General features: G+C 36.8%; 1 protein-coding gene across 2 annotated transcripts in view; it reads left to right on the top strand.

Moving 5' to 3' along the window:
• KIAA0825 (KIAA0825 ortholog) overlaps positions 1 to 27,875 on the top strand; it is a 412,907-nt gene that overhangs the window by 191,572 nt on the left and 193,460 nt on the right. Inside the window, exons 17-21 of one of the 2 annotated variants that reach the window (XM_089908366.1) lie at positions 4,732 to 4,956; positions 12,197 to 12,605; positions 16,672 to 16,831; positions 20,880 to 21,038; positions 22,832 to 22,926. In XM_089908366.1, coding sequence (XP_089764492.1) covers positions 4,732 to 4,956; positions 12,197 to 12,605; positions 16,672 to 16,831; positions 20,880 to 21,038; positions 22,832 to 22,926 — 1,048 coding nt within the window. Of the gene's footprint in view, positions 1 to 4,731; positions 4,957 to 12,196; positions 12,606 to 15,542; positions 15,625 to 16,671; positions 16,832 to 20,879; positions 21,039 to 22,831; positions 22,927 to 27,875 lie in introns of those variants that run through there. The other variant, XR_016392453.1, reaches the window with a different exon arrangement.

Raw genomic sequence — 27,875 nt, 5'->3', positions numbered from 1 at the left:
GTTACAGTGTTTTTGATTGCTAGTGTTTCTTTCTGTTTCTTTCTCAGTATCCATCTCTCTACTTACATTGCCCATTTGTTCTTGCATGCTATCTACTTTATTCATTAGAGTCCTTTACGTATTAATCACAGCTGTTTTAAACTCCCAGTCTGACAATTCTAATATCTTTGCCATGTCTGTTTCTGATGCTCGCTCTGTTTTTTCAAATTGTATTTTTTGACTTTTAGTTTGTCTTGTAATTGTTTTCTTGAAAGCTGGACATGATGTTCTGAGTAAAAAGAACTGCTGTAAATAGGCCTTTACTAAGTGGTGGAGAGGTGTAAAGGAGGGGACGCATTTTATAGGTCTATGTCTCAGTCTTTTAATGAGCCTGTGCCTCTGTGGTGTACTTAACAAGCATTTCAGTTTTTTTCTTACCCTTTCCTTAGGTCTGAGAGTATGGTTAGAGTGGGCTGGAGCTGAGTATTTCTCCTGTCCTAGGACAGTTAGGCTCTGAGAATATGCCTAGTGAGTTAGGCTCTGTTTTAGTAGTGTCTCCTAAGGGCGGGCCTTAAGAAAAACAGGGTGTGCTGGAATATTTCCAGATGTTTCTTTTTCCCTCCTCTTGCTGGAAGCACTAGAGGATTTTTCTCTGATATCTACTGTGGAAACCTAGTCAAGTTCCTGGAGGTAAAACTCACAGAGTGTAACAGCTCCCCCATGAGAGGGTCTCCCTAGAGTTTTAACTCTCAGACTTGTCTACACTGAGCCTCCAGCAATTGATCAGTTACAGTGGAGATTTTCCTACATTGGTTCTGGTTCCCAGGATAGTTTCTGCTTGTGAGTCTGTACTCCAGTAAGCTGTGCCTTGCTGTATTTGCCTGTCTGTCTTTCCAGTCTGGGGGGCTGTGGTTTGCCTTGTGTCCTCACCTCTTTTACAGATCCAGGAAGAGTCGTTGATTTTTTTTATCTGTTCTGTTTTTTACTTGCTGTTAGAATAAAGTAGATACATCCAAGCTCATTGTATGCAGAGCCAGAAACCAGAATACCCTGCCACTTTCTTTTCCCCGTTCTCCATTTCTTCTTTCTTATCTCGACCATAGGCATCTGTGGGTATTGATTAATCTTCCCTATAGTAGTATCTAGTGCTCAAGATGTTTCAGAATCCTGCATCAAGAGAACACTGGGAACCGCAACACTGTACAATTGTAATTTTTCCAGAAAACTCTTATTTTAGGTAATAATAATAATAGCAAATACTTACATAAGTGCCTACTATATGGTAGTTACTTTACACAAATTAATTCATGTAATTTTAAAATAATTCTTTGAGATAAGTCTATTATTTTATCATTTTCAATTCCTTGATTTTATTTTTAAAAGGAATAAACATACCCTTTTAACAAAAGGAAATAGAGGAATTCTTGGCTTTCTAGAATTTTTAGATATCTGAGATGCATTTAATCCATGACTCCAAAGAGTTCAACCCAAATGAATGTTAATTACTGATACAGGAAGAAGGCTTCTTTATGTCCTTCAATGAATTAAAGTCTTGAAACATCATTAAAAAGACAGACAGCTACACCGTCCACCATTCATATAAAGAGCAACAAGTTTACCTAACTGATGATTATGTCATGCTAAAAAATAAAACTCTCAACATTTGATATCACCAAGATCCTCTTCACCATGATTTTTTTTTTTAATTGAGGTGTAGTTGATGTACAATATTATACAAGGTTCAGGTGTACAACATAGTGATTCACAGTTTTTAAAGGTTATATTCCATTTATGGTTATTATAAAATATTGGCTATCTTCCCTGTGTTGTACAATATATCCTTGTACCTTATTTATCTTATACATAGTAGTTTGTACCTCTTTGGGCATCCTTGTCTTGTTCCTGATCTTAGAGAATGTGCTTTCAGCTTTTCATCGTTGAGTATGATGTTAGCTGTAGGTTTGTCATACATGGTTTTTATTATATTGAGGTATGATCCCTCTATGCCTGCTTTCTGGAGAGTTTTTATCATAAATGGATGTTGAATTTTATCAAAAGCTTTTTCTGCATCTTTTAAGATGATCATATGGTTTTTATTCTTTGATTTATTAATGTGGTATATCACATTGATTGATTTGCAGATATTCAAAAATTCTTGCATCCCTGGGATAAATCCCACTTGATATGGTATATGATCCTTCTAATGTATTGTTGGATTCAGTTTGCTAACATTTTGTTCAGGGTTTTTGCATCTATGTCCATCAGTGATATTGGCCTGTAATTTTCTTTTTTTGTGATATCTTTGTCTAGTTTTGGTATCATGGTGATGCTGGCCTTGTAGAATGAGTTTGGAAGTTTTCCCTCCTCTGGAATTTTTTGGAATAGTTTGAGAAGGATAAATATCTGGTAGAATTCACCTGTGAAGCCATCTGTTCCTGGACTTTTGTTTTTTGGGAGTTTTTTTAAATTACTGATTCAATATCATTACTGGTAATTGGTCTGTTCATATTTTCTATTTCTTCCTGGTTCAGTCTTGGGATATTGTACATATCTAGTAATTTGTTCATTTCTTCTAGGTTGTCCATTTTATTGGCATATAGTTGTAGTCTCTTATGATCTTTTGTATTTCTGTGGTGTCAGACATAACTTCTTTTTCATTTCTGATTTTATTGATTTGGACCCTCTCTCTTTTTTTCTTGTTGAGTCTGGCTAAAGGTTTGTCAATTTTGTTTATATTTTCAAAAAACCAGCTCTTAGTTTCAGCACTATGGTGGTTTTAACAATGGGTTGTCATTTGAGAAATATCACCTTGAAATTTGAGGGCAAAAAAAATCATATAGGTGCTCTTCTCTGTTGATTCAAGTGATGGTCCCTGAACTTCCCAGTCATTTTAGAAAAACAAACAAAAACTTTTATTGCATTTATCACACAAGTAATACATAATCATTGCAGGTAATACTTATTATTGGAAAGAAGGGAAGGAAGAAAGGGAGAAAGAAAGGAGGGAGGGAGGGAGAAAAAGTAAAAGAAGAAGAAGGAAAGGAAGAGGACAATCACCTGAAACCTCATTAGTCATTGATAATCACTATTAACCTTTTAGAGTACATCTTTTAATTCTTTTATATATGTATGTAGATATGTTTTGTTTTTTGTTTTTTGTTTTTTGGGTTTTTTTGCAGTACGTGGGCCTCTCACTGTCGTGGCCTCTCCCGTTGCGGAGCACAGGCTCCGGACGCACAGACTCAGCGGCCACGGCTCACAGGCCCAGGCACTCCACGGCATGTGGGATCATCCCGGACCGGTATCTCATACTCTTTTCTAACCTGCTCTTTTTTTTTAAGGGTGAGCTTTTTATTTTAATGTTTTTACTTTAGATTCATCCCACTTTTTTTGTTTTTTAATATCTTTTTTGGAGTATAATTGCATTACAATTAGTTAGTTTCTGCTGTACAACAAAGTGAATCAGCTATAAATATACATATATTGCCATATCCCCTCCCTCTTGAGCTGCCCTCCCACCCTCCAGGTTGTCACAAAGCATCAAGCTGATCTCCCTGTGTTATGCAACAGCTTCCCACTAGCCATCCATTTTACATTTGGTAATGTATATATGTCAGTGCTACTCTCTTACTTCGTCCCAGCTTCCCCTTCCCCCTCCTGTGTCCTCAAGTCCATTCTCTATGTGTGCATCTTTATTCCTGCCTTGCCACTAGGTTCATCAGTACCTTTTTTAAAAAATTCCATATATGTGTGTTAGCATATGGTATTTGATTTTCTCTTTCTGACTTAGTTCACTCTGTATGACAGACTCTAGGTCCATCCACCTCATTACAAATAACTCAATTTTGTTCCTTTTTATGGCTGAGTAATATTCCATTGTATATATGTGCCACATCTTCTTTATCCATTCATTTGTTAATGGACATTTAGGTTGCTTCCATGTCCTGGCTATTGTAAGTGGTGCTGCAGTGAACATTGGGGTACATGTGTATATTTGAATGATGGTTTTCTCAGGGTATATGCCCAGTAGTAGGATTGCTGAGTTTTGTGGTAGCTCTATTTTTAGTTTTTTAAGGAACCTCCATACTGTTCTCCATAGTGGCTGTATCAATTTATATTCCCATCAACAGTGCAGGAGGGGTCCCTTTTCTCCACACCTTCTCCAGCATTTATTGTTTCTAGATTTGTTGATGATGGCCATTCTGACTGGTGTGAGGTGATATCTCATTGTTAACCTGCTTTTTTTTTTTTTAACTAATCAATAAATGGCTTTACTGTGAAGATGGATATACCTAAGCTAATTAAACAAATCCCCAGTTATTGGACATTTGTATTATTTCCCAATTTTTCTGTATATTATTTATATAATCATAATTAATTTCTTAGGATAAAGTTCCAGAGAAGGAATAAATGTGTTAAAAGGTAAGTAAAGTGTTAAAGCTTTTACTATTATTGTCAAGTTGTCATCTAAGAAGGTCATACAATTTATATATCCACCAGTAGAGTCCCCAAAGTACCAGCAAATGCTGGTATTCACTGTTATTTTAACTACCATTCCCTTTATTACCAAGCAGTAACTTTTTTTTTTCAAATGTCTATGGACTGTTTATCAATTACATGATTTCTAGGCTAAAAGCAGCCTTCTTTTCCTCTAGCTTTAAACTAGATTATTGAGAAGCTGAATTCCCAGCTGAACAGGGCACAGAATATTTCCAGATTCTGCTAACTGTAATATGCTGTCTGATTTTAAAGTCTCAACGTGCATGGAGTCTGAGGTAGAGGTCATCCGATGCCTGAGACTGGCACTGACTGACGCCGTCAAGGACATTGTGCAGCAGATAATATCTGTGCTGAGCTCTTGGAGAAACTGTGAGACAAGCCTAAACAAGCACAGTGTTCTTGAATGTCTGCGTGAGAGCATTCCAAGAGAATGGAATTATACTCCAAAAGAAACCAAAAGGAAAGAATCAAGCAAAGGTACATTTGTTTTTCTTTAAGAACACATCCCTGAAGAAGCACATTTTCTAGGTTATGAGAACAAGTAAAATTCTAAAAATTATAAAATGTGTAAACTGTATTAGTCTCCTTTCCACCATGTATATTTTGGGTTCCTAATTTTTGTTACTGTGAGCCATATGATCAAAAAAAAAAAAAAAACCTAGAGATGAAAATGACTCAAATGGTTATCTTCTTTATTTAACTACCAGTTCAAAATTTTTTGTGATATTTTGTGTTCATGTTAGTATTCACAGATTAGTCACATGAATTTGACTAATTTCCCTTAAATCTATTGAGTAATATAAAATTCATCCTCTCAGGAAGATTGCTTTGATATTCAGTTTAATTATTCTTCTTTTGAAGTTTTTCCTCCACAACTACCAATTATTACTTTCTTTCCTCTTGTTAATACACCTACATATGTAGCTTTTAGGTCAAAAATAGCACCCCATTTAGTAGCTACACATATTTTTCTGACAAGGTATTTTCCCCCCAATATCTATGGTTCTGGATTCAGTGCATTGTTCCTCTTCAGGGCAATGCATCTATCAAGTGTATTTAAGGATTATCAGTTACCTGTATTATTCATTTATTTTATTAATCAAGTACTTTCTTCTTAAATGGTTTCTTCCTACCTAGATGTTTCTACTTTTCAAGAATTTCACAAGATTCCTTTGAATGTATCTTATCTGTTTGTATTCATGAATCTTCTTTAGGATTTTTAAAATAAAACTTTTCCCTTTCATTTTCATCTTTAAAGATGAATTTTTTTTCACTAACTGTAAGGAAACTTTCAACAGTAAAATATTCCAGCTGAACCTGCTAAAGTCAATTGAGGAAAGTAGCCTTTCTTTCATTCTTCTCCATGGAGATCCTAAATAATGTGGCTCTTATCCAGCAACCTTATATACAGACTCAAATCAATTATCCATCAGTGACCTTTCATAGTAATGCTTTAATTCTGTCCAAGCCCTGTTAAACTGCCTTTGAATCTAGTAAAGCCATTAAATTGAAATTGGAAAATGTCAGATTTTCATTACTTAAGTTCTTCCTCACCTGAGTTGTTGCCACCTCTCCTTTCTAGCTTTGAGATATTCCATAGATTTTGAGCAATACAGGAAGCATGATCTATAGTTTATGTATCATGTCATATGAGTAGCACTGTTTTGCTTGCGGCTTTCAAGTTGGTCTATTCATGAACAATTATTTTTTTTTTCCTACAAGCATTTTGGAACTCTTCCATAACGTTTCAAAGAGCCTCTGGTTCCAAAAAATGCTTACTTTGTAGATACTAGTTCTTGTGGTTTTCCTTACTAAATAATATTTTTTCATAAAATTATCACTAAGAGTAGATGTACAACACTTAGACAGCCATGAAGGAGTGCCAGATCACATAAATATATAAAAGAAAGTGGTGGAGGAAAGTGACCTTATAAAGCATTTTGTGCATTCCAGGTGGATGTGACAATAGGAGAATACCATTGTTCTTCATTCCTATCTTTTAAACTGACAGTGCTCAACCTTTATTTTCACTACAGTGTATAAGATAGATAATATGTACATGTCAGACACTAAGTCACTTATTCATTCAATAGATACCTACTAAGTCAGTTACTACTACATACCAGGTACTGGGGTTGGTCCAGGAATAAACTGTAAATAAGATATCCCCTCTTGGTGCTCGAAGACTAGTATAAATGTTTACAAATGGGTGCAAACACCTCAGGGGTTGTACAGGGGTTGAGAAGAAAGAAAGCAAAACTACTGAAATTTCGTATGGGGTGTCACTGGAACTCTCCCTTGTCTGTGAGTGAGCCAGTCATGTGCTGGGGACAGTATTGTTGGGAAGGGCATGAACAGGGTAACCTTACTCCTCATTAGCTTTCAGCGTTCAGTAATCAATTAAGGTTGTCCTTTGTATTTCAGAATTTAGTTTTAACAAAATTAATCCTCACAAAACACACAAGTGGCTTTAACATATTCCTGTAAATCAACAAATCAACTGCAGTTTAAAACTATTACTGGGAATCCAAGGGAGAGCAAACAATGACAAAGTAAAAAAGCTCACACTTGGGAATATTTCTAACATGAGCTGTTTCTCAGCCATATTATAAGGTAGAACATTGATAGTCTGATCAGATTTGGCCAAAAATAAAATAAAATAAAAAAATAAAAATGGGAAATGTGTGGGAAAACCATTTGAACCATGGCTTCCCATACATTGTTGTTAAACACGAATCCCTCCTAAATGAGTATTGTGCCTTGAGATAGTTAGGGATATCTAGCTAGAGCTAGTTTGAAGTCATCTTGATTAGCCAGAGATTTCAAGACTAAGCATCCAAAACATGAATATAAACCTCAGTAATCACTTTCAGCAATGTTTTAAGTCAATTGATATTTAATTCAGTACTTTGCACAATTCATCTAAATAATGAAGTGTTTAGAGGCCTTTTTTTTTTTTGAGGATTCTAACTTAATAAAAGACAAATAGTCACTAGCTTAAAGAAAAAATTGTCCTTCCTGACACAGTGAAAATAACGGAACATGGAAAACACTATGGTGACAAACTAAAATGTATTTCCTTATTTTTTGTCAGCAAATACATAGAAAACACTGCAGATTTGAAGAAATAAATAGTACAATAAATTATACAGTGTAAGAGATTTACCAAAGAACTGAATGGAAGTTCAGATGTTTCTGATATAGCTCAGCTTAGGTATTTGCTCCCGAAGCAAATACACAAAGAATTTGCTCCCTAAGAGCAAATACACAACTAGTTGTTTTGTTTCTTCGACAACAATTAAAGGAAAGATATACCAGAAAATATATTTTCTTACCAGTAAATAACTTTTTAAATAAAAAGAATACTTTATGGGGAATCTCTGGAGTAATTGTTTTAACTAAAACAATGGATTCTGGAGAAGAAACAGAGGTAACACCACAAGGAAAATGTATTCAAGGCACCATTCACATGTGGATTGTTGAGAAAGAAACTGATGGCAGAAATACACAGAGTGTTATCAGAAGTTCTTGAGATATTTTATTTTATAAAACCCAGAAATATTCGTTTTATAAAAACCAGTATCACCCATAAAAATGGCATAGCTGCACACTTAAGAACTTAGAATTTTTTAACATGGTTCAAATATTCCAAATAAGAGTTTTGGTTATTTTTGAACACTTCTTAAAAATACGAAAATGAAATATATTTCAATTTATTTGCAAGAACAACTGATTAACATAATGATGATGAATATTTATTATTCAAATTTCAACAACAACCTTTGCCTATTTGGTGGTTGAGATTGAAAAACGAGTGCCATGATTTCACAAGTTCCATGTGGGTCTACGTATATAGTCCATGTCATGGCTTTTTCACCTATGACATCCATTAAAATCAAGTATTGAAACAAACTAAATTTATAACCTGACATTTGAATCGATGTATCATGAACTGTTAAAGTCCACATTTTTAAAATAATAAAGCATATTAAATCACATTATCCTCACTCAGTAATGTATTATTGACATTTTATACCACTAATAAAAAACATTTTTAAAGTTAATTTTAATACATTATTTGTCTTTACCTATTTCATTGTAAATTTCCTTTCTGTATGTTTTATAATCACCCAAATATATTATTACAATCAGTAGTCCATGCATAGGAAAGAAGAAATGATAAATATATAAATATACCTCTCACATTGCATTCATTCTGAGACATACATTTTTTCACACTTTATCAGCTCTGAAATTGGGATGGCTCTTACAATATATTATATATATGTGAGTTAGAAGTCAACTTATTTAAATAAAGACAGAAAAATGAGTGTGTGGCATTTTTAAAAGATCCTTCCCTGGTGTGTTGTTAACATCACCATAGACTCAGAGACCCTGTGATTAGTAGAATGGATTTGTCATCAGCCTAAAGGTTCTGATTGGAATTTGCCTTAAGCTTTAATAAAGTAGTTAGGGATTCCAGTACCTGCAATTCTCAGATTTTATAAATATCAGTAGAAGTACAGTTGTGAAGAGAATTGCTAATCTTCACCTGGTATCTGCTTATATTATTGTCAAATGTTTACTCACTATGTTCAGTTAAGCCCTCTTTAGGATAAACAGAATATAAGATACAATCTTTTAAGTCAAATACCTGACAGCAGATTAGGGAATATGAGACACAAACACATAAAAACAATAACACATTTAAGATACTTTAAGAACACTGAGAAGAGTGGTTTCTTAATTTGCTTTATCTATATTTTAAGCCTCATCTAAACATTTATTTGAATAAAAAGAAAACATTTACTGAGCAACTATTTTTTACCAAGTATTGAATTAGGTGCTTTCATATTTATTATTTTATTTAATACAAAAGTCTTATGAGATCATTCAAATATATTTTGGACCCAATTTTTACAAATGTATAGAGACTGATCCAGTTAATTTTGAAAATGATTCTTAAGTTATCATGAATTTCTGAGCAGTCACTAGACTAGACCTATGTTTTCCAAGAGTGTTGTACTTTTATATAGCAGAATGACCTCTTTAAATGTCACAGATATCTTGAAAAATCTTTCACAGTGTTAAATTATTTTTGTTCAGTAAAAACAGTAAAAAATGTTTTTCTGAAGAACTTAAAGCTATCCTCTTTAGACTTCTCGCTCCATTCCAGTGTTCCAATTCAATTATGTACATAGTGGATTAAAACACTTGTGTCTGGCTTTATGGGATACTCAAGGAGTGAGGAGATTTTCTTCCATGCTCTTGAGGAGCTTTTAGTCTCCTTGTAAAGACAACTCATGAATATGAGGACACGGGGAGGGGGAAGGGTAAGCTGGGACGAAGTGAGAGAGTGGTATGGGCTTATGTATACTATGTAAAATAGATAGCTAGTGGGAAGCAGCCACGTAGTACAGAGAGATCAGCTCGGTGTTTTGTGACCACCTAGAGGGTGGGATAGGGACGATGGGAGGGAGAGGCAAGAGGGAGGAGATATGGGGATATATGTATATGTATAGCTGATTCACTTTGTGATAAAGCAGAAACTAACATACCATTGTAAAGCAATTATACTCCAATAAAGCTGTTAAAAAAAATAAGAATATAATGTAAACAGTAATAGATGATAATACAAAAGAGAGTGCAACATGGCACGTTATGGACCTGATTACCAACATAGTCATATGGATAATATGTTCAAACAAATTCATAGGAGGCAAGGACTTTGAACCAAGAATTGAAGATTATGAGTGACCCATGAAGAGGAAGGGCATCCTATGTGAGAATAATGAGATATTCAGAAGGCTAAAAGCAAAGAGGATAAAATAAAGGTTCATAGAAACTGGCTGAGACTGGACTCTGGAGTGTTTTGTCAGCAACGCTCTGCAGACTGATCTCGTAACAGTGGAAAACTGTTAAAAGCTAAAAGAATTGTAGCAGAGAAATTAGGTAATCTGGCTTTACAGCTGGGCATGGTCTGGAGCAGGGAGATGAGAGTCCTACAATAGTCCAGATACCACTTGTGAGGGAGGGCTTGAATAGGTAGTAGCCATGGTCACAGTGAGGCAAAATTGGGTGTCAGATGAGGGAGTAGGAAGATATATCAGTGCAGTCCCCGGTGTGGGATGAAGGATCAACAGGAATGTTTACAAGATTGAAAAGGAAGGAAGGACAGAAGAAGAGAAGGAAGGAAGAGAGGATGGGAGGGAGGGTCAGGAGGGCCAACGTAGTTTGGGAGGAAAACAATGAATTTGGTTTTAGCTATGGTTTGAGTTAATGATGACTAGGACAGAGAAGTGGAATGCCCATCGGGGAGCTGAAGTCGTAGGACTGTTACCCTGGAGAAAGGCCAAGACTGAAGATTCTAGAATCATCTAGAAGAGTGGTTCTCAACTAGGAAGATGGGGACATTTGGCAATGCTTTAGAGACATTTTTGTTTGTCACAATTGATGAGGATGCCACTGGCATCTAGTGAGTGTAGGACAGAGATGCCACTAAAACATCCTACAATGCACGGGTCGACTCCTTACAATAAAGAATTCTCCAGCCCCAAATGTCAATAGTGCCAAAGTTGAGAAACCCTCATCTAGAGAGGGAAGATCAGTAAATCCTTCAGAGAAATAATACCAAGTAAGGGAGAGTAGAATCTACAGTCAACAGGCCAAGGACTTAGCAAATACATTTAAGAGGTGTTAGTAGAAGTGGAACTAGCGTGGGACACAAAGAAGCAGAATAATAGAGGTAAACATGAACCAGTTTGTTGACTCATTTATTCAACAAATACTTACTGAACAACTGTTATAGATGAGGTCCTAAGTGCTTGGGCTACAGGAATGCCTTCCTGGAGCTTATATTCTAGTGGGTGGAGACAGATAATGAAGAAATAAAGGAGATTATAATTTTTTTTCTTTCTTTTTTTTTTTTTTTTTTGCGTTACGTGGGCCTCTCACTGCTGTGGCCTCTCCCGTCGCGGAGCACAGGCTCCGGACGCGCAGGCTCAGCGGCCATGGCTCACGGGCCTAGCCGCTCCACGGCATGTGGGATCTTCCCGGACCGGGGCACAAACCCGCGTCCCCCGCATCGGCAGGCGGACTCTCAACCACTGCGCCACCAGGGAAGCCCAGGAGATTATTATTAACTGATGCTAAGTGCTATAATAAAGGCAATAAAATGGGGTCTAATAATAGGGAGGGACTGGGGGCTGGCCTGAGAAGGGCATGAAGGGACTGCTTTACATGGGATGGTGGGGGGAGGCTCTCAGAGGAGGTGACATTTGGGCTAAGAACTAAAAGAAGAGGAGCCAGTCCCAACAAGAGCTGGAATGATTCTGTCATGGATTCCAGGGGAAGAGGAGAAAGGCTTAAGGAAGTGCCAAAGGCCACAGAAAGGTCCGGCAGGAGTACCTTTGCATTTACTAATTAGGAGGACATTGGGCCCTTTAAACCTGAGGTCTTAGTAGATAAAAATATAAGTAATAATTCTGAATTTTCTAATTTTCATTTGCGGGAGGAAAAATTAAGTTTGGGATTTGGGGAATTTTTGGCAGTACTACAGAGGACCCCAGTAGAGTCCTGTCGGAATATGTCAGGAACTTGCTCTTGTCAACAATTTTCTCCGCAAAAATTAGACATCCCCTCACAACACTCAAAGCAACACAGTGATGGAACACAAATGCTAATATTAATCATACCTTTTCTTTCTTTTCTTCCCCAGGCTTCACAAGGCTTGCTGCTCAGGCAGTATCTATTGTAATCAGCAAGTTACCTACGGTGATTGCATGTTTGCCTCCCCCAGTTAAATACTTCTTTTTTCTGGCTGAGAGAAAAATGTCAAAAAACTTTGTTGAATTAAAGAAAGCTGGCCTGCTTGTCTGGAACTTGATTGTAATTATATGTCAGATATTTGAGGATGGAAACACTGTGGAACTTTTAACAGGTGCCTCCCTTGACAGATGGAGTAAAGAGAAACTCGGTTTAATCTGTGTGTGTTTGGAAAGCATCATGGGAGAGCAGACAAGTAGCCCTAATCAAATGACCCAAAAGGTCATACAGAGCATTGAGCAGCAAAAACCCAACTGGATTGAATGCCAATTGTTGAAAGCAAGGAAACTGAGCACCGAATGGTAAAGTGATGTTTTTCTTTCACTGAATTTCATCAAATACATTCACAAAAGCAAAATCACCAATAAACAACCACCACAACCAAATATTGTTGGATAGGCAGCAATGGTCATTTTGCTAGCGTCATGGGAACTTTGATGAATAGAGAAAAAGATAAATATTCCATTAAAAACTGGATTGTTAATGTTCCTTGTCTTATTAGAATTTGAACCCCATTGATACACTGGAACATTATACTTGTTTAGTCACCATCTTAAGGTTTCTGATTAAAAGGGTGGTAGTTAAACCCAGGAGAATTTGGTTTCACTCCTTTTCAGTGTGCAAACAGGTATCTAGTGGATAGCCTGGAGCGTTTCGTAAATGGATTGGCCATGGAGATTAAATTAAGAAGGAATTAATGGATATAAAAGGCTCTTTATTGCTTTCTGTGTACCTGATTGTCAAAAAGGTACACATTTTTCATCTGGTAATGTAAGAATCCCAGAAGGCAACTGGGGCATATCACACTCAAGCTATAAACACACCCAGCTGTTTCTGTATGAAAATGTCAGCCTTCTCATAGGTTTGTCACCAAAAGCTAAGTGATTTGTGGTATTGCGAAGATTTTTAAGGGTCCCTGATGAATTTAAATATGTACAGAGAGTCCTACTTAAAAGCAGTCTTCAGTATAGAATTGCATGATATTGATAAGGGAGTTACGGTTCATGTGGTCTACAGTTCACTAAGCCAGCCCCTCCTTTTTCTACACTCTCACACGGTCCCCCATTCTTTGAAAATATATTCATATTGCTAGAAGATACTATTATAACTTTCTTCCTGAAACAACTAAAAGTTGTTACTTTTAGTACGTGGTAGTGATAAAGAGCACAGGCTCTGGAATCAGATGGACAAATACAAATCCCTTGTAAGTGGGCCATCTTGTGCTAGTTACAGAATCTCTCAAAACCTCATTTTTAGTGATGATACTAAGCTGGTAGAGTTGTTTTGAAAAATTAAATAACGTTTGTAAAGTTCTTAACATCGAGCTTAGAACTAGTGAGCATTTGTTATTTATAAACCATTAAAATATGTTTCACTCACTGGTTAGTAGTGTGATAACAAATACTCTTCACTGGTTTATATTAATCTGTAAGACTTTATATTGATCCAAATTAATATAAGTAGTCACGTAAGTAATGTAAGAAATGTAAGTAATCATGATTTTCCTGTTCTTGTCATACGACTCCTAGAAATTTACTTGTGAGCATCCTGTGTGTAGGAATAACAATAGCAGTCAGGAAAATGCTTAGTAACGTTGACAGTGACCTTAATCTTTACATTTGCATTTGATACCAATTTACAGGCTTTAATTCAAAGACTAAAAGATTAAGGCCACGTCATTATCCATAGCAGTGGGTGTAAAACGGAGAGAAAAAAGCAGAGTAAAAATAGTGGATCTGATTATAAAGTTAAATTTATGATACTGCTGAATTAGGACCCCCTCTATCAATAAGATCAGTTTAAAGTAATGTCTGTAATATACCTGAGGCTACAGGAATCCATAAGAAAAATTTTTCCTTAAAAGTTGATTTTCGTCTAAGTTTCTTATAAACAGCACTAACACATCTGGTTATCTCCTTTAGTAGGAAATTGTCTAGCTAATATTTGGCTGATTAGCTATCTGTTGTAACATGCATCCAAAATAAAGAATTATTGATTTTTAAAAACGTTTTATAGCCCTCAAATATTCTGAATACATATTATGTAATTTGTAATTAGCACAGTGCTACCTATGTCTTTCTCAATTTCTCAAATAATATCAATGTACAAAAATCCAGATTTAAAGTTATTTCATTTATTTGACAAAGAGTTAAATTTGACTTCTTAACTCACTTTAGGTAATCTCTTATGGATTTGGGTGCTATAGGAATGTTTCCTCTCGAGTTTGATTTCAAGTTGATTATCTGATATACACATGAACTTCCATCTCTACGCATTTCTCACAGATTGATGATCATTTAGTTCATAGATCTATACCATGAAGAAAATGTATTTTAAACCATGATGTCTGTATACAGGTGGAGGGTTGCGTTTGCTCTACCATAATTTTTTTTTCAAGTATGAGAATGTAAGCACTTAAAATAGTTCTTCTGTTAAAATAAATGAAATCTTAATTCCTCATGAAGATTATCTTGTAACTACACAATATCATTTAGCTAGATTTCTTTCACTTGCACCCAGATTTAATTTTGATTTTATGGAAACTGTGAAAATAACTGCAGTGGAAAGGTGGCAGCTGTAAGCATTGCTTGTCTTGCATGCCGCCTGAAAACATTACTATTCATTAAAATAACCTTCACTTTGTAGTAACACTCAAGCTGTAAACAGTCAACTTAGATTCTGGAGAACACACAGGCCAAAAAGTAAAGAAACGTCTGTCTTTGCAAAGTAATTTGTCGAGTTGAAGATTATTGTTTTTCATCATGGTGACCCTGACTTGGCTGGCTGGGTGCATATACAGATTAAGATTAATGCAGTTATTCCTTGGCTAAGGTCTGCCTCTTTCAGGGCACATTCTCCCTAATGACATGATTGATAGGCAGTCCCAAATCCAGAGAGGAACTCATTAATCATAGCATTGACTGAATCCAATCATTTGCTTCACCTGCACAGTGATGGACAGGAAAGGATACAATTCAGGGGCTGACACTGAGACACTCTTTTGTCAGAGGGCCTCAACTTTTTCCATGTCAGCCTCTACAAAACCTGACAAGAAATTTCGCTTGCAGCCTGCATGCAGCTTCAAAAAGATATTTACAAACTTTTTTTTATTGTAAAAAGGTCTTTTTTGTTTGTTTAAAGATTTACTCTAGCTAATAAATATCTTAAAGAGTAGGATTTGCTTTATTTTTTAGCAAGGCTTATATGATCATAAAGTTCTTTTTTTGTTTTTTTTTTAGAGAAGGATGCTTTGAAGCTACATGTGGAAGCAATATAACAGTTAATGTCCAGCAGCTGGGTATCATTTGGTTCAGTCTTCAGGTCAGCGGCACTGACTCTTAGCAGAATGAATTTTATAATCATGGCAAAATCTCAGTAATGAACTGCAGTATATAGCTGATGACACCGCAGTACATTTCACTTAGTCTGGGAAACAGTGGAAACCCATGCGTTTCCTTAAGAATACATAGACTGCAAAGACTAACGTGATCCTAATAGCACTTGTAAAAAGAAAATTAGTATGGAATATATATGATGTAAGTTGAATATCGTGATTAATTTTACACTGGTACAGCTTGAGAATTTTTTAAAAATTATGTCATCCATTATTACTATGTAATAATGTTTAAAATCAATAATAAGCATATGAGTTCTTATAAAAGAAACCTTTCCCACATATAACTTGCACATTCCTGGTGTGGTTATAATAGACCCTTTTCTGGGAAGGATAAGCAGGGTAGTGACTTTTGCTAAGTTATCTGTCACCTAGAAGGAACAGGAGGGGGGCATGTGTTTTTAGAAGGCAACAAGTGTCAAAAGGCCAATTTAAAATACCCAGTGGTCAGCACTCCTGCAGGAAGCACCCAGCCTATATTTAGCATAATAGGCTCCCCCTTTTGACACTTTAATTAGTCTTTAATGTGTTCTGAGACAGGTGTAAAGAGGAATCTGCAAAAGACAGAATACCAAAGCTATTTCTGGCATCAAAGATACTCTTTATCCTCAAAGAGAAAATACAGATTATTTCTTACATGTTTTTAAAAAGAAATGTTTTGTTTTCATCCCATGATTATAGCAATTTCAACAATTGTGGTAATGGGGAAATGTTTTATAGATAGGAGTATAAATGCAATAAAGAAATGTTTTAAAAGAAACGATTCAATTTTTAAAAATGCTTTCAGGTGCTCAGTTCTAAGGTGCTGTTTATGTGAGCTGCAGCCTTTTGGGAAGGCTTACCTATTTGAGCAAAGTCTTTGTAGGTGCTTTGAATCCGAGACTTACATCGACTCTCCACACTCAATCTCTTTGATTATTTTCCATCTTTACAGCTCTTCACCACTGATACTTATATGCTTTCTTTGTATTTAGTGCATTTATGACAATAGAGAAAAGCACAGCCTTAGAAGAAGGAGATATTGCTCTTGAACTGACTGAGCAGAAAATAAACATGATGGTCCTGGATATCTGCCACAAACCAGGTGGCAGCGAGTACCTGAGGCAAATTTATCACATCATGCGGCTCAATGAGGTAGGGAAACGGCCTTTTTACCGAGCAATTAGGTGTGTACTGGCCTGAGGCAGCGTCTGCTGGCAGCTAAGGGTTAGTCAAGGAGGTGATAATACTTCTTAAAGTCAATACCAAACTCAATATTGCGTTATTAATAGAATCTATTCAGCCCCGGCTGTTCTGCATTTGTACAGCAGAAGCTTCACTGAAGCAATGTCGGTTTTATTTATACGGTTTAAACAATAACACGGTTCATGTACTCAGTTCGGAATTGTAGAGACTAGAGGTGTAGTATGGGAATTGTGTATTCGTGACCATTAAGCTGATGTTAAAATCTGGGATTTGTGAAATGAAGAATTTTCTGAAGAGAGATATAGCTCTTCTCCTGTAGACGTCATACTCATGTTGGTGAAGTTGAAGATTCCTTACATAATGAGAAACTTCAGAAGAATATCGAACCATATTTGGGAGCAACTAGATTAACCCAAGAAAATACATTAATGTAGGGACACTGATTAGAACCAATGTCATGCTTATTCACCTCTCTGCTGGGTTAAGCGTCTGACCTTGCATGTATCTGGCTATTTTAGCAAAAATGTAAAGAGTAGGTATCTCAGTTATTACTTGAAACAATACAAGTCTGCTAACTTAGGTTTTTAATTTGATCATACATATCTGGATTCGAATGTGACATCTAGTGTGAATTAGAATTATGTTTATATTTGCAAACACATGAATGTATTTTTTGGCATAGTAAAAATTGTATAATATGAATAATGTTAAGACATAGTGTTTTATCTACATGAGGTAGGCCTTAAAAACTGTGTATTTCCAAGGAGTGAATTAACTCTACCACAGGATTTTACAACTCAGTTACATAAATGTTCTCCCCACTATTATCTATCTGAAAGTTACTTCAAGTAAATCTTGTTTTCTGGCCTGCAGAGAGGTAATCAACCAGTCAACTTCAATGATCACCTGAGAAGGATGGAGGCCTTTGTAGCTATGAGACAAGGTCCTGTTCTTAAGGGACTGGAGCTCAGTAGCAATTGTTACAAAGTAACACAACCTGTTCATGCTTGCTAATGATCTCTCACAGATTGTTTGAGGTTTCCATCTCAGGCAAGCAGGAAATCGTGGCCTTGGCAAACTGAAAGACCTCCATTACGGAGTCAGGGTCTTCATGGGCATGTCAACCTGGCCGCCCAGATTGGCCAAAGTAACTGTGGTGGTTACGGAGGGACAGATGTTGTAGTCAGAGTACCCTCAGAGCCTTAGTAAAGTTGATTTACAATAATTCTGAGCGCAACAATGGCTGGTATAGATTGCCAAACTGATAGAGGAGTCCTTTTCTTTCAAAGTTCCATAACACAAGAAAGATCAGTAAATCACCAGTAAGCAAAATCAACAAAAATTAAGTTGGATATTTACTGGCCGTCGGCCACCTGTTGTATTCAGGAAATCCAAAGGCTGTTTTCTCGTAGAACTCGTGGAAGTCTGAGGAAGCGCTTCTGAACAGGTGTGCTATGAGAGCTGATGTACGTAAGACTCTTTGCGGGAGTATCACCACATTTTGATTCAAAGTTACGATTTTTCTTTCTCTGCAACTGAATATACTTACTGTTATGGCAACATCTATCAGATGGGAAAGCAAGCTAAGTACTTGGTGGTTTATTGTGCTGTGTGAAACGCAGGCTGCAAGGTTAGAGGCATAATGTAAGGTGAGGATGGAATCAACGAAAGTAGCGAGGCCTCTGCCTTGACTACTTAGACAAAGCAGGCAGTAAACACAAATAGCACAAGGGTGACTGAGTGACTAGCATAATACTTATGGCTGCTTTTATACTGTGAGGCATCGTTATGCTGTAGGTAAATTGCACCGTGACGTTTGTTCATTTGATGAGTGGCGTCATGTCCTTAGCACTTTCAGGTGTGCTGCTAAATTGTGTTCGAAAACATAAATGCAGAGCATTTACACGTACAGGCCTGGGTGAGTGGAAGCATGGGTGTGCTATTGAGAGACAGGGAAGTTTTGAGAGAAGATGAGATTTTAAATGTTTGAGATAAAGGTAAGGTGTCTGAGCATAAAAGTCCAAATGGTGGTTGAAGATGCTGGCCAGAAGCACAGATACAAGAGGCTGTGACTAGATTTGGTGGCTTTCAACTAGGATGGTAGTTGAGTTCATGAGGCCAGTGTATCTCTTCAGTGGAGAGCAACAGATAAGCGATGGGTAGAGGAATAAGCTCTGATGTAACGGCACAGGGAATATGTTCAGGAAAGGATGTTCAAAGAAAAATGTATTTCTTCTAAAGAAAGACCACATTAGCAGTACGTCTGGTTAAAGTGATGCCACAGAAAATCTGAGGCTTTTGAGAAGGGGTAGTGACAATTGTCAATATAGCACAGAGGTCAGAGAAATCCACAAGGGAGAAAACACCATTGTGTTCACAGCTTGCAACAGAACAGAGCACTTTCTCTTTTCTGAATTGTGGAAACAAAAAAAGCCAAAACATAGCCACGTAAGGGGAAACAGTGAGAACGATTGTTATTAGCCAAAACAAAGCAGTTTTTCAATGAAAGGGGAATAATTTATTCCTTTTTAAATTTTTACTTTCAGAAATCATGATGGAGAAAAATTGTTTCTGTTCAAAAATCTAAATCTAATATACTTTTCTGATGGCTTTATTGTTATCTAATAATATTTAATAAGAGTCCATGTGTGCCTGTGTGTCAGATGCTACGGAATTAATCATTCTAAAAAAGATATGGTCCACAATGAGCAGGTTTAAGAAATGTCAAGCAGTGTTTTTTATTGCGAGATGGAGGGTTTTAGGATCTGAAATTTGCCTTCTACAGTGAGTACAGCAGGCATTCTCTATTCATGAAGTTACAGAGGCACAGGGAAAACACAGTGACCTGAGACCAGAGGTTTGGCTTCTTACCGACGCTCCCAAGCTCCCGTGTGTGACCTCAAGTTTGTCATCTGACCTTTCAGAGCCAACCACTGAATGTAGTGTGGGCTAGAGTTTCTCAAACTTTCATGTGCGTACTCATCTCCTGGGAAAGCTTGTGAACAGGCAGATTCTCATTTGGTTGGGCCTGAGATTCTGCTTTTCTAACACGCTCCTGGGTGAGGCTCATTTGGCTGACCCACACGCCGGACTTTGAGTAGTAAGGGCTTTCAAGATGACTTCTGAATTCATTTTCAGCTCTAACTTTCTGACCCTAAGTCCTAACCCTAACCTTGAAGAAAACATTATATTGTGACACACTAAAAATCAGGAGGACATTTCTGTTATATTATTTATTAAATGACTTATTAAGTATTTGATAGTTTGAGGGAAACTTTTAGTCATTTAAATTTATCGTTTTCCAGAAGGAGTCTTATGAAATAGATTATGGTTATTCACCTTTTTATTTATGGATGGAAAATGAGGTATAATGCAGTAGATTGACTTTTTCTTTTCCTCCCCAGGTTGTTACTGGCATTTGGGGGTAGAATTAAAATTACATACTTTGAGCTTCTATTGAACCTTGATATTTTTCAGTCCACAGTGTGAAACTAGAGTTTAGGAGCTTGCATTATAATTAATTCTACATAGAGGGAGACTGCTTGCAGGGAACTATCAGAGTACTTAGTTCTCTGCTGAGCATGGAGTAGGTAGCCACTACACTTAATGAATGAATGAACAGTCATGTACTGTGAATAGTCATGCACCCGAGTTAAGTTTTGGTAACCAGACATGTTAACATGTGAAGAAATGACAAGACAATGCCTATTAAAAAGATTCTGATATATCAAGCATACATTCATTATGTGAGAATTTGTTAAATGGCTTTCTAATCTATCCTATATATTAAGTGAACCTGTTTTTGATGGGTTTATTGTAATCCTGATTGGTATGTACTCTGCTATGTTTCTTCTGAAAATGTATTCTGTCCTGAGACTAATAATACTGTGTAATGTAGCAAATGTGCTGAAAGGGTAGGTTTGGATATTGACCAGTTTATTCTTAAAGAGAATATATGCTTCCTACCATCACGACTTGTAATTTTTTTCCCTTGAAGGAGTATTTAAAAGAACAGCTGTTTTCTATGAATGGTTCAGAGGAAAAGCCATTACGCATTCAACCTTTAAAGATGACCTTGAGGAGTGTGGAAGATCAGCCCTCTGCCTTTAACCCTTTCCATGTGTACAAGGTGTTTAGCGAAAACGTGCTTGATCAGGTATGTGGAAATGAAATAGTAAATTTAATTAAAATTTGTGGAGTTTTTTTTACACAAGTTAGAAAAAAAGTGCTTTGTGTTTGAATATTTACTCATAGGCTTCTTTGGCTAGGAAGCAAAAGGCCTTGTTCTTGTTTGCTCAAATTGACTTGGGAAAAGTTATTTTACCTTCTTTCTATTTGTCAAACGGATTCATATGTTTGGTCTGTAAACTTTGACTTTTGCCCCGGTCGGTTCACTGTGGGCAGAGGGAGCATCTGTTCGGACAGCCGGCAGCCTCGAGAAACCCCGTGTTTCTTAGAGTCTTCCCCTCCCTGGCTTCCCCCATCTCCCAATACACACACTCACAAAACACCTTGCAATCTTTATGAATTTATCTAATTTATCAGGTAAACTATAAAATAGTTTAAAATTGATTGTAAATAGAGCTTTGAGCTCCTGTTTTAAGTGGCATGAGGTAAATTTGCTGTTTTATAACCCTAAACACATTCCTGAATTTAAAATGAATTTGTTAATGATCTTAAAGTCAGGATGTTTGGAATAAAGTCAATGTGATAAACACCACACATTTTTTAATGTCAGATAATGCCATTGTTTCAGCTGCATGTTTCATGGTCACATTAAAAAGATCATCTTTATTCCAGAGGACTTGAAACCTAAAGTTGCTTTTGCTTTGTCCTTTTTTTTGGTCCCTTTTCCCAGTAGCCTCCTGACAGACTATTTGAACTAACAGGGCAGAAGAGAAGGATTGCTTGACCTAGAGCTCTGATGAAAATAAGAATTAAAGCAATGGCCTAATTCGGGGTGCAGATAATATTTTTACCATGCCTGTTACAACCCTAGTCTACATTCATCAATACTGTAGTAGAATAAGACCTTCAAATGCTGACAACCCGGGGCAGAATTCTCCTGCTCTATGACAGGATTGTAGTGCTCCATTAATCAGCAGGTGACAGGGCATAGTTCTTGTTGGATGTTAAACACTGGCCTAGATGCTTATTATCAAAACTGTTTAGTGTTAAGGGGTATAAGCATCTATAATACTTTAAAACCAAATATGTTGTATAAGTTTGAGTTTATTGGCTGCCTTCCTGTGTTGTACATTAGATTCCTCCAGCCATAAATAATCATTGTAGCTGTTAAATTATCCTCACTTCATTTAAATAAATGGTATGTTGTATTCAGTTCTGAATTATGAGATTATCTTTCACAGTAATTTTTCTCCTTACTCTGTCGTGAAATTATCTATTAAATGAAAAAAAAAGAATTACGTATGTTATTTACATTTACAGGTCCTTATAATTTCCCCTTTAAAGCAGATTCTTAACCAAAAACATTAATATCCTACTCTAATTAAGCTGTGTCTTGTCATTTGAGCCATAGTACTTCCATCTTTGTTTTTTAAATCAAACTTCTGGGTGCTAAAAAAAAAAACCCCGAAAACTATAAATTGATACATGAAAAAGTTGCCAATTATTTTGCTTTGCTCTACAGAGTCACCCTTTCAGAGAAACTTGTTGGGCAAATTTCATTAGCTCTTGGAAGAATAATGACTCAAGAAATTGATTTATATTTTTATAAATAATGACTACATCCCCAAATGGATTTATAAATTAATTGCTGTCTTATTGGAATAAAAACCTTATTCTGTGGACATGATTGATGTTATCTGTCTAAGTCCTTGTTCTGGACCCCCTCCTTCTTAGTTAGTCTATCACAGCTGGAGCTTTAATTTACTGATCATATTAACTCTGATTAATAACTAACAATAGCGTCTTCTCATTTATCAACAGTCAGCTATCACAAAATGGAACTGGAATTGGTCAAACTTGCTGCCAAATTATCTGGGACTGGATAAGACGACCTTCAGTGTACTGCTCAAAAACAGGTAATAAGATTGGGGATTTGGGGCATGTGGCAGGGGAAGAGGATATATATCTTTTATATATAGGTGGTATGTGAGTGTGTGCGTGTATATATATGTGTATATATATATATATATATTTGAAATTATATGAAGTATAGTTTCTGAATGCTGTTTTTCTATAGTAAGCATTTGCAGAAGGCAGGAAAACTTTATCTGAGATGAAATTGGTTGATTTTAGTCTAAATTTTAAATATTTTTGATTTTGTGTTGTAAACACCAAAAGTTATTGATTTGCATGTCATTATAATACTATGCCTTTGTTTACAACAACTTAATGAATGCGTACAAAATGCCAAGACAAATCAACTAATCAGGGGAAACATGTAAGTAAAACTGTCATGATTGAATTTTTTTGCTTTTCAGCCAGTTATTTTGGCACCGTCTTGCTGTAGTCTCAGTTGCATACTACTTTACACACATATGGACACACGCGTGCACTTACACCCCAGGACAACCCAATAAAATGATAATGTGATTTCAGGCTAGGAGTCGATACATGTAATTTATTTTGCACAAAAGCATAAATGTTTTCTTTATATTTTGGATCAATGAATATGGCTTTTTCCCATACCTTTAAAGTTTTCAGTGAAAACAGTAAGGTGTAAATTTTAAATGTGCATTTCTCTATCAAGTATCAAATTTTTACATAAAATATATATGTGCAGTTGTTTTTATTCTTCAGGTATTATCTGTTTGTTTACGCTCACTTATCTTTTTTATGATCTTTGTATGTTTTCTTATCTTTCTTAAAAATATATAAAGTATCATTTTTCATAAATGACGATAAGGGTAGTGACATACTAGAATTGTCAAATCATCCTTGAGATATCTGGGTGCATATAAGAAAATATCTTGAGAGAGAGATTTCAGTATTTCCCAGGTGGAGATTTTTAAAAAAGGGCAGCTTTATTGCCAAGAAAAGTCGTAGCTTAGATGTGTCGTCATAGTGGTATTCCTAATATTTCACCCCTGAATGAAGCTCACCCACCCATCATGGACAAAGTTGAACAATCCAGAAACTTCCCCATCAAGGACAGAGCCTTCTCTCAGCAAGCTTACCACGTGGCAGGTAGTAGTTCAGAGTGCACCCTATTAATGCACAAGTCCCCCACAGGTGTCCCCAGCCTGTGCCAAAGTTGCCTGGAGAGATGAGAGGTAGGGGTGGTGGAGGAAAGGCCAGGTCTTCTGTTGAATCTATGGCTACATAATGTTTACCCAGTATTAAATGTCTATCTGGAAACAAACTAGGGAAGACAGAAGAAAAAGTCAGCCTTTGACAGATGAACACAGAGTAGGTATTCTCTAAAGGTGGTGTTTGATCAACAGTCATGTTGGAATAAGCTATTTGGAAAGTTTTGAGTTTATGTAGATTAACTGTATTATAATTTACTAAGTCTTTTCAGCTGTGAATTGCTGCTTCCAGTCCACTAAATGGTAAGCTAGGGGCAACCTGTCCTTCAAAACTTACCGCATTTGCTCTGTATAATATTCACTTTTAAGTGAATTTGTGTTTTACCCCAAATTGCATATTGTTGTTTTTGTTTAACAACTTTAGTTATACCTCAATTAGGTTGATAGCTATTAAAGTCTATTTCCCTGACATATTATGTGCAGGAATGCGTAGGGAAAAAGAACTCCTAAAAATTTAGCCAGAAGTAACAGGTCAAAACAGTTCTCTTGGAAAAGGGTCATGAATTTTTGTTTTTATTATTAATTTATTTTTTGGCTGTGTTGGTTTTTTGTTGCTGCGTGCAAGCTTTCTCCAGTTGTGGCGTGCGGGGGCTACTCTTCTTTGCGGTGCGGGCTTCTCGTTGCGGTGGCCTCTCTTGTTGCCGAGCACAGGCTCTAGGCACGTGGGCTTCAGTAGTTGTGGCGCCCAGGCTCAGTAGCTGTGGCTTAAAGGTCCTAGAGCGCAGGCTCAGTAGTTGTGTGCGCGGGCTTAGTTGCTCCGCGGCATGTGGGATCTTCCCGGACAAGGGCTCAAACCCGTGTCCCCTGCCTTGGCAGGTGGATTCTTAACCACTGTGCTGCCAGGGAAGTCCCAGGGTCATGAATTTTTAACAAAAGCAGCTAGAATCTCTTAGATTCTTAAAGAATGGTGTGAAAAGCATTCTATTCTAAACTACCACATACCACAAGCTACAATGAATATAATTGAGCTGCCTTAGAAGGATGAAAGACCCCTGAGAGTTTTTCATCTCTTTTAGCACTTTCCCATTTATTTTAAGAGTGTTATTTATGAGACTTGATTAACATTGAACTGATAAGGAAAAGTTTTTCTGTTATTTTCTCTGAGAGACTCTCTGCATTGAATTTTTTTTTTTTAATTTTGTTTTTCTGGGCTTTCTCTAGTTGTGGTGAGCAGGGGCTACTCGGCATTGTGGTGAGCAGGGGCTACTCGTCATTGCGGTGCTCAGCCTTCTCATTGTGGTGGCTTCTCTTGTTGCGGAGCACGTGCTCTACACGTGCGGGCTCAGTAGTTGTGGTTCTCGGGCTCTAGAGCGCAGCATTGAATTTTTGACAACATGGTTATTTGAAATTACATATTTGAAAATGAGACCACAGAACACTGAGCTTTTAAAATGGGAGTTATATATGCTGTCCTACATCCAAAAAGTGATACTTCTTACGTACAACCATGATCTTTGGGGTTAGGCAGAGCCAAAGATGAAAACCTAGAGCAGCTCAGCTGAATATGCTCAGTTCTTTTTTCCAAAAGTCACCAATTAAACAAGTTACTTATTCCCTTTTTTCCTCTCTTTAATTGGTAATAAAGTCATACTAATCTATCTCTACACTATGGTTGAGTTCATATATAGCACTGAAAATGTTGTCTGGGAACAAACATTTGTCACAAACAAATGTCACAACAAAAGTGAACTCAAATATACAAATATGAAAAAAGTTGAGGAGAAAGGAATCCTTTCTATTCACCTCCTAAATTCCGTTGTGCCTGGCCTTCAAATCCAATATCATAAGCAGACCATCTGTGGACTTACTCTCTCAAGACTCTAATACCCTGAGTGGACAAGATTTCCCTCACCTCCAGAACAGGATGGAAATGGGAAAGCAGTATTCCTGGGTTCTCAGGCCAGTCCTGTTGTGAGCTTACCTTAGGAAAGTTATCTAAACTATTCAACTTTGGAGTTTCTCATCTTTAAAATTAAGTGATGATAATTATATATCTACTTTACAGAGATTGTTGACACAATCAAGAGAGTGCTTAAAGGGTATGAAGTTGTTTTGGAAGTTTAAAACACTGTACATACTTAGAAAAGTAGTAGCATAGCAGAAAGCAGTGTTAGTGTCTGGCCAAGTCATTTGGGATTAGTAGGGAGTTGGAGGTGGGAGGTGGGGCAGTCAGGTTATACCTGAGGTCAAATATATGGAGGTTATGTACACTCCAGGCCTAAACCAATCATGAGGGTCAGAACAAGTGTCAGGTCAGAGACCAGGCAGCAGGCCCATGAGTCTGTAAGACAAGCAGTGAAAAAATGAGCAAGGAAGAGGGTCTAAAGACCAGGTGAGCCACGTAGGAGGTAAAGACTCAAGGGATGAGCACTTGAGGGATGGTTCACGTACATGAAAGAGGAGATATGGTGGTGCCAATAATATGTGTATCTGAGACAACACTAACCTTTGTTCCACAAGCTGATTCTGTGCTGACTGCAAAGTCAGAACGAATCTTGAAGTGGCAGCCTGAGTCCTTGGCCGGGATGGGCCCTCTGCTTACTACCAGGCCTCATCTCAAAACACGTCCCTCCAATTCAGATGATGTTCTAAGTTCATTGCCTTTCCTGTTCTTTGGATTCTCCAAACTCTTCCCCATTTTAGGGTCTTGGTACTTGTAGTTCCCTCAGCTCTTTCCATGGCTGGTGCCATCTTGTCTATCTGGGGCATAAGTCACCTGCTCAGAGAGGTCTTTCCTTATCACCCATCTAAAGTGATCCTCCAAGTCTATTTCACTGTGCTCTCTCAATTGAGCTATCACTACCTGAAATCATAGTTTCTGTTTATTGTCGTTTAACCCTGCTTCCCCCCGCCGCTCCACCTCCAGGGTGGAAAGTACAGTCCATGAGAAGAGTGCCTTGGCTGTCTTATTCCAACCGTGTCTTCAGTACCTAGACTAGCCCTTGGGCACATAGCTGGCTCTGAGTAATATTTGTTGGATTAATTAACAAACAAATGAGGAATAAGAATGCAGAGAAAAAGTCAGCCTTTGACAGATGAACACAGAGTAGGTATTCTCTAAAGGTGGTGTTTGATCAACAGTCATGTTGGAATAAGAAATGTATCCTGGGAAATCTCAAGTAAAAATTTATCTATATGCATATTCATTCATTTGGATGAAAATCGGGTTAATTAAGCTTTGTATGTTTAAAATGCCTGTTTTTGTTATTATGTGAAGTTCAGCTCAGATTAAAAGCACAGAGCACGGGTCTTTATTTTTAATTTATTGATTTAGTTCAAGCCATAACCTCTCCAGCAACAAAGTCTGTTCTCTACTCCATGATTCAGAAGCCTTTTGACTTTTGGGTGGTAGGGTTTGTATTTGTTAAATGATACTATCATTGAAAATTTTAAGATGGAGTTAGATGACAAAAACATCCAACCAAGCCTTTATAAATTTGTGATTTTCAAGGCATTTGAAGAAATAGATAGTAGCTGAGACCTCAGAAAAGAGATCCTGAGTATATATTAATGATATATGTTTTTCAACTTAGAAAGTTTGCCATTGTGGAAAATAAAGACTCCTTAGAGGTTTAGAAAATCAAAATATGTATCAGTGCTACACCTTTACCTTTAATGCCATATAAGAGTAAGTACAGTGATTGTACATTGATCTTTTGAAATAATAAAGGTACTTTTCACAGTTTCTTACGATTACTTTCCTGCTTTCTTTCTCACCC

Source organism: Delphinapterus leucas, chromosome 3 (assembly GCF_059928025.1).
Source record: "Delphinapterus leucas isolate spDelLeu-1000000601 "Yukka" chromosome 3, BTC_Dleu_Yukka2, whole genome shotgun sequence".
Classification (NCBI taxonomy): Eukaryota; Metazoa; Chordata; class Mammalia; order Artiodactyla; family Monodontidae; genus Delphinapterus; species Delphinapterus leucas.
Note: the sequence above shows the minus strand (reverse complement) of the source record. Positions and strands in the feature narration are given on the sequence as shown.